This window comes from Palaemon carinicauda, chromosome 7, assembly GCF_036898095.1.
Source record: "Palaemon carinicauda isolate YSFRI2023 chromosome 7, ASM3689809v2, whole genome shotgun sequence".
In the NCBI taxonomy this organism is placed as follows: Eukaryota; Metazoa; Arthropoda; class Malacostraca; order Decapoda; family Palaemonidae; genus Palaemon; species Palaemon carinicauda.
This window is the reverse complement of record NC_090731.1, coordinates 72,174,514-72,182,271: the sequence shown is the minus strand read 5'-3', so window position 1 is coordinate 72,182,271 and position 7,758 is coordinate 72,174,514. Positions and strand designations below refer to the sequence as shown.

General features: G+C 32.8%; 1 protein-coding gene across 1 annotated transcript; it reads left to right on the top strand.

Moving 5' to 3' along the window:
* Positions 1–201: 201 nt before the first annotated feature.
* Positions 202–6,944, top strand: LOC137644369 (putative uncharacterized protein DDB_G0290521). Its single transcript, XM_068377354.1, has 2 exons — positions 202–277; positions 6,604–6,944. The coding sequence occupies exons 1-2, from the start codon at positions 202–204 to the stop codon at positions 6,942–6,944; spliced, it is 417 nt and encodes a 138-aa protein (XP_068233455.1).
* Positions 6,945–7,758: the final 814 nt, after the last annotated feature.

Genomic DNA, 7,758 nt, shown 5'->3' with positions numbered 1-7,758 from the left:
ACTTGTATTCTCATTCATCTCTACATCTTTTTGTAATCTTGTTATTACGGCGTTATTCTGCGTTCATAAATCTCATCAGCCTATTGTTCACTTTTGGTATGCCCCATATTTTGTGTCCCTCATCGGGATCAAATTAAACACAAATTCCCAGAAAAAAAACATATATATTTATCCCCAGTCTATTCAGATCGCTGTTCCACCATGCACAAGAAGATTGCCATAATAAGTCTACCTCACTATATCGACTCGTACATCTGCACTCAGTCCAACGAAATTGGTACTCTCTGGTTATTAAATCATTTCTCCTTCTTATGACTTTTTCTGCTGGGCTTTTGGAAATTTTTTCTTGCTTCCCTGATTCCATTCTTCGGAACTTTTACGAAACCTTTTTACTAGTTTCCATTTTCCATAGTTTTTGAGGGTGTGAGATAAATATGCCATTGGGGCATTAATAAGTGCGCTTCCTTGTGTGTTTAGAAAAATATTCATATTCATCTTGACATGTTATATATATTTCTGAACTTTCGCCATAAACGTCCATTGTTGTTCCGGATTCTGATGCAATATTTTTTCTTGTATATTTTATATCAAAATATAATAATTGGAATATGTAGTCAAGAAGAATAAAAAGGATGCCTTTACGCAGGTATATCAATACAACCATGTTTGAAAATAGCATTTCTATATCCTCCATTCTTCAATATTCTTTTTTTAAATTAAGGTTTTCTGGACTAAGATAGATCATGTTATTTACCCGCGTGATATAGAATAGTCATAAACTAGAATGCGTAATGTTACTTCTTCCCAAATAATCTTGTGTGAAGAGCATAGGTAGACCATGGCATCCCCCTGAAAGTGAAAAATGGAACCTAACAAAAATTACTCTGACGACTGAAGCTTCGTGCTGCTTTGAAGCTGAAAGCAGGAGATTGCCCTTGGCTCTTGAACAAACTTCGTGTTTCGTAACAAGATTATTACAAGTGCGAACATTCCTAATTAGTCAGTTGAACGATGGCTGACTGATAGAGAACTCAACAAACACAGGATTTTCATGTTCATTGTGATTCAGTTTATGTGGAACCTATTGTCCTGCGTGGTCTTGCTTAATACTCGCCTCAAGTCGAGGTTTTATTCTCTAATTGCGTGATGCTTAATCCCGACAATTGTTTATTTTACGTTTATTTGTTGATGTGCACAAGTGGAAAACTCAAAAAGACGTTGTAAAGAAGTATATTAAATTTATATTTTCATGTTCCGTATTTCTAAATAAACAGAAACTTTCCTGTTACAACTTATTGGTCTTTCTCACTTATTTCTCGATAGGTTTCTTTAAATCGGTAAAACATCAAACGTATTATTAATTTGTACCACAAAAAATAATGGTGGGATACAATCATAACGAAATATCCAGTAACGACAAAGAGATACAAAACTGTACCTTGTAATAAATTAAATTTTCTGCTGATATAATCATGAAATATTTATGAGGGAGAAAAACATAATTTTATGATTTACCCTGAATGTTGAGAGGATTAGAGGCAAGAAAAAGTTTCGCGTCCAAAAAGGAGTGTCTTAGAAATGAGTACTAGATTAAAAAACACTATTACACTTCCCCATTTATCCCTCCCCCCTCTCCCGACGACTAAGATAGTCAGGTTAATAAGTACCTCCACACCCCAATTCCCAAATACCAACTCCCTTACCCCAAGTAACTATTACTTAGGATCTCACTGCAGTTTGATTTTTTACAATACTGTGAAGAGCCAATAAAAACGAAGCATTTGCGTTTCTCTTTTCTGATTGGCTATGGATGAGGATCGAGTGCAAACACTGTGATTGGCATCACCTTAAATACAAATTATTTTCTATAACAGTTCCTGCTCATAAGAGCCTTTGATCAGTTCTTATGATTTTTATTGTTTTAATTAATCTTGATATTTCTTAATTTATATGTTGTTGAATTGTGTTCAGACATCAAGTCAAAGCTGCAAAATAATCTTTCTCTTGAATCAATATTGTTAACGTTTAGCATCATACCAATCAATCATTAATGAAGGATCTTAGCCTTATCCAGGTTTATTATAATTTTCAATACTTTAGTGATCTTTACTTGGAAATAGAAAAATAGAGTATTGATTTTTGACGTATTTTGCAGTTCTAAACAATAACAATCAATGACAAATGCAACGATATTTGTTACCACATCCAAGTATGTCACCATGCAAAAAATATATTGGGGAATAAATAAAAGGAAATAATCATGTTAATAATTTAGTTACGATCAATAGAAAACTTAGCTACAGTCATTGTCAACAACTTAGTTCTAGCTCTCAGTGATTGTTAATCATTTTAAAACTTCTTGAAGTTTGTAAAAGAAGTTTTTATTTTGTAGTAGATATAAATTTTATATCAATACAGTAGGGTAGATGTAAAGATCATTTGTATATGTAGATCAACGGATATTATGAATTTGTCCCCAATCTCTTATCTGTATAGTTTGTTATCAAGCGCAGTATATATTTCAAAGGAAAAATTTCCCACAGGAAAAATACTGCTAAATTACATACTCTAGACTGTTAGGGAGAGAGAGAGAGAGAGAGAGAGAGAGAGAGAGAGAGAGAGAGAGAGAGAGAGAGAGAGAGAGAGAGAGAGAGAGAGAGAGAGAGAGTGGAATTATGATAGACACCAATTAGCATATGGGATGACATCTATTTAGACGAACTTCGCTGACGCATTGTAAATTCGAATTTATTTATGAATTCAACATTTTTGAGATTTTTATGTTCCAATTAGAATATTGACTAATTTTCCGTATAGTATATTATAGGTTAATGTATTCTGCATTTTATTAGAACTGTATTAAATATGAAGACACGATTTTAATGATTTATTGCAAGAACAAATAAATTTGTATATGTAACGGAAAAAAGTAAAAACACAATTCACTGATATAAACTTGACGAAAGATGACTAATGAATGAAGTTTTTTATTACTCTAGAAAATTGAGAAATAGTATAGGCCTACCCTCTTAAACAACTTCCTTAAACAATTTGATTAAATGAAGATAATTAAATCTTCATAGTTTGCAGCAAGGTGTACTCTTGGCGTTTTACATCTTTGTCTTTTTTATTTCTTGATGTAGAATTTTCATTTTTTATTTTACTGTTACGATCAGTTATTAAGTAAACTCTACTTCAATGTTTTATACCCTTACTGATTAATTCGGCTTGAAAATAGCAAACCAGTAATGGTAAAATAAAATAATAGCCAATAAACATAACAGTAACTATTTCTAAGATTAGATAAAAGTATTTGCAATATCTTACAAGATTCCCCAAATACTCACAGTGTAACCATTGATAATCGTAGTTTACATAAATTCGTAAGAAGGTATTAGTCTTGATGAAGTTAGACGCAGGAGACCACGAAACTCAGCGCCAAAATTTGAAGGAATTTCCAGGACGTAGTTTTTAGAGAGAAAAAAAAGATAATAATCGGAAACACAGCTTCTGATAATACTCGATCTTCCAAGATCTTATTTGCTTTTAGAACTAGTAGCGTTGTAAATGAAGTTAAACTGCAGTGTCATGACAGTTATCACAAAGTATGTCTCCACAAAAGCAGCCTTAAACCAACTATTGCTGAAAGTGGTCTCTCCTGAACGCTCTTGTGGGTTTCTCTTATATAAGCCACAGACTTTTTCTCGAAAGTTCAGGGCTAAACTAAGGACCCACTTCTAAATGAATCATGGCTAAACCTTATGACGCAATGCGCACGTCTGGCGACGCAGAAATTACCAGATGCTCTTGTTATAGAATATATGGATATCTGTGAATTACAAATCATTACAGTATTTTAATCTTTTCATTAACATTTAATATATAAAAATAAACATCTCTCACAGGTCTTATAACATAATGTAGATAAAATCAATTTACATATAACAATACGTATGGATAATGATTACAAAAGAAAAGAATATTAAAAGCAAAAAAAAAAAAGTTGATAGATATTCGTAAATCCTCTTTCAAAGTCAAAGCCAAAGGTTTAATAAGTTTATATAACAATTCAAAAATTGATTATAATGATTATAGATCACAAAGTGATCGCAACATTTAAGAACATTGCTTATTTTTCAGATTTTTTGGCGCTGAATACTAGATATCATTTCAATGACAAACTAAGGTAAAATCAACGTTTATTTGGTAGAATTGTATAATCGTTATGACGAAAACTATTGTATACACACATACACACATAACACACACATCTATATATATATATATATATATATATATATATATATATATATATATATATATATATATATTTATATATATATATATATATATATATATATATATATATATATATATATATATATATATATATATATATATATACATATATACATATATGTATGTATGAATATATATATATATATATATATATATATATATATATATATATATATATATATATATATATATATATATATATATATATATATATATTTATACATATATAAACATACATATATATATATATATATATATATATATATATATATGTGTGTGTGTGTGTGTGTGTGTGGGTGTGTATACATACACATACACACATATATAAAACGTGCAACAAATTATTGCGACACAAAATATTTCCAAGGATGTCTACGAGTGGAGATATGAAGGGGTTGCTGAGCTAACTTTCCTTTGAGGAAGTCAAGACCAGAGGATGAACGTGAATGAAAGGATTGAAAAGGGTGAAGTTCCTGGGATCAAGTCCCTATATAGTAAATCACTTGCTGTACAAAAAGCAATGCAAGAATTTGAAACCTAGGAGAGATGAAATAGTCAGCGTTGGTGAAATGATGTACCATGGTGTTTTGAGTTGGACAGGTCACGTGGAAAGAATGGAGAGGAATGGAAACGGAAGGATGCATACAGGGTGGGTAAAGGGGACGAAGATCTGTTAATGAGTCTTCTTGTGAGATGATGAAGCTATTGTATATATTTACTGCATAGGATTCTCATCCACAATGCAGGCGTCAACGGATGAATAGGCTATAGCAGTAACCGGCCACCCGTCATAAGAGACTAAAGTTTAAGGTAGAAAATAATACGTTTATTAATTTTATTAAATTGTATAGCCCCTATCTCTCTCTGTCTCTCTCTCTCTCTCTCTCTCTCTCTCTCTCTCTCTCTCTCTCTCTCTCTCTCTCTCTCTCTCTCTCTCATTCAATTCTAAAAGATGAATCACTTCCTGAAAACACCCACACACATACCAGCAATGCCTACACCCCCACACACATGCGCACATGATAAAGCCAACCTATGCTGCCTAGACCATTGGTTTTTACATCCCATTAAAACTCACCATAAAGTTCGGCTGGAAAGAAACGATCACCAACTGCCTTGTATACCTTTGCAAAACAGTTCTTTTTTTCTTACGTACGTTTCAACTTGAATTTTTGAATCACTGTCATATTTCAATATTCTATATAGACTTCACAAGATTATTAGGGGTATTATACACTCACAAATTACATATTTTCGTTCCCATTCAAAGCTATCAATTATTGAGGCAAAACCTTTGTTGTAACTCGTGAAAAATTAATGAACCCCCCCCCCCAAAAAAAAAAAAAAAAAAAAAAAACGTTGAAATTTCCATGCATGTTTTCTTTATTTTCGTGATTCCAAAACATGGATTTCAATGAACCATAGATTTCTTCACATTCATTACGATAGTATTCATAAAAACATTATTTAATATTCAGGAAGCGAAAACAATTTTCGTCCCATTTCCTCTTATTAGAATAACATCTCTCACATATCCGTAGTATTGTATCATTAGATTATTGACAAAGACGAAACCCCCCCCCCCCCCACCCAACACAACAAAAAATAAATTATTCCTCTTTTAGAAATTTCTTGGAATGATCTGATGATTTTCATTTCCTTCCTTTAGCTCGATGCTTCAATTGTGAAATCGAATATCATTCGTTGTATAAAGAGTTAATAGAATATTACTTTTATCTCAGATTTATGTTTTCCTACTTGATTTCCAGTTGCCTTTGTTCCCTCGATGAACCAGAAAATGTATTTCAATAGATGCTTCCCAGCGCTAATAAATATTTCCCACTTATTTCCTGCTGAATGGTGTTTTTAATTTTGCATAGAATATAGTAACATGGTACTTTAACTTCTTTTGACACGAATTATAATTCTCGATGATAGTAGGGATAAAAACGTAATGACATTCCACATGTATTTTATTTGTAATAGTTATTTGTAACATGATTTCATTATATAGAGTTTATAACATTTTAGGATATACCAGTTCTTATGATAATTGTAATTCTATCACTTCAACTGGAAAAGTCTTAGTACTATGAATATGTTCATGCATATTTCCGATCTCATATTAGCTTTCACCTCAGTTTATTATTATATGATAATTATGTCTTATCAAATAATACTGTATATATGAATCATACATTAAGCAGCTTGAAAGGATACAGTTAGCTGTGGCATCTGAATTTATTTTGGTCAATCGACCGATTCCCACTCCAATTCCCACTCCAACTCCAACGCCAATTCCAGATCCAACGCCTACTCCAACTATAGCTTCCACTCCTAGTCCCACCTCAACTCCAATTCCAGGTCCTTCCACAACTCCAACTGTAACATCCACTCCCAATCTCACTTCAACTCCAATTCCAGCTCCAACTCCAACTCCAACTCCACCTTCCACTCCCAATACCACTCAAACTCCAATTCCAGCTCCAACTCCAACTCTAACTTTAACTCCCAATTTCACTCCAACTCCAATTACAGCTCCAACTCCAACTCCAACTCTAACTTCCACTGCCAATCACACTCCAACTCCAATTCCACCACCAACTCCAACTCCAACTCCATCTTCAGCTGTGACTCCACTTTAACTCCCACTCATGCCCCAACTCCTGCCCCAACTCCAACTGCCAATGCCACTGCCACTCCAATTTCAACTCCAACTCCAACTCCAAATTGTACGTTAAATATTTTCATCAGAAATAAATATTGAGTTTATGGGTTTAGAGGTTCTATTGAGCAGCAGAGGCAAGGGGTGGGCAATTGCTTATCTACATGACGTCTTTACCTTAACTAAGGCCGTAGAGGATGAAAATATGGCTCTTGTTGACTAATACTTAAACCTATGGGCTAGTGAGTAATGTTCCATTCACCTCAATATCTATTTTGCAATGGGTTGATCTCGAGACGAACAGACTGCTGATCATAAATGATACCACTAAGTTCTGCAATACAAAATAAGATTAGTCAAATCTAAGAAACCCATACAATTTCAAATCATCACATGATTAATCAAGAAGTTTATTCAAATATTAATTCCCTTTCCTTTCTTTTATGCAGAGTGTAATACACATTGTGATGCGATTGCTCTCTCTCTCTCTCTCTCTCTCTCTCTCTCTCTCTCTCTCTCTCTCTGACTGATATTAGAACAAATTAATAAAGCTTGCTATTGGATGTTTCATATTGTTTAAGTTTTTATGCCATTGTTATCCTCAACCATTTTGTATACAAGCTTGTGATGTCGCATAAACAAACCACTTATTATTATTATTATTATTATTATTATTATTATTATTATTATTATTATTATTATTATTATTATTATTATTAGCTAAGCTACAACCTTAGTTGGCAAAGCAAGATGCTATAAGCCCAAGGGCTCCAACAAGAAAGGAAACAAGGAGA

Bases quoted from the DNA above. Each gene is read 5' to 3' on its own strand.
- LOC137644369 (XM_068377354.1), top strand. From the start codon at position 202: ATGCACAAGAAGATTGCCATAATAAGTCTACCTCACTATATCGACTCG. The intron at 278-6,603 runs GTACTCTCTGGT...CGCCAATTCCAG, and splicing joins CACTCAGTCCAACGAAATTG to ATCCAACGCCTACTCCAACT.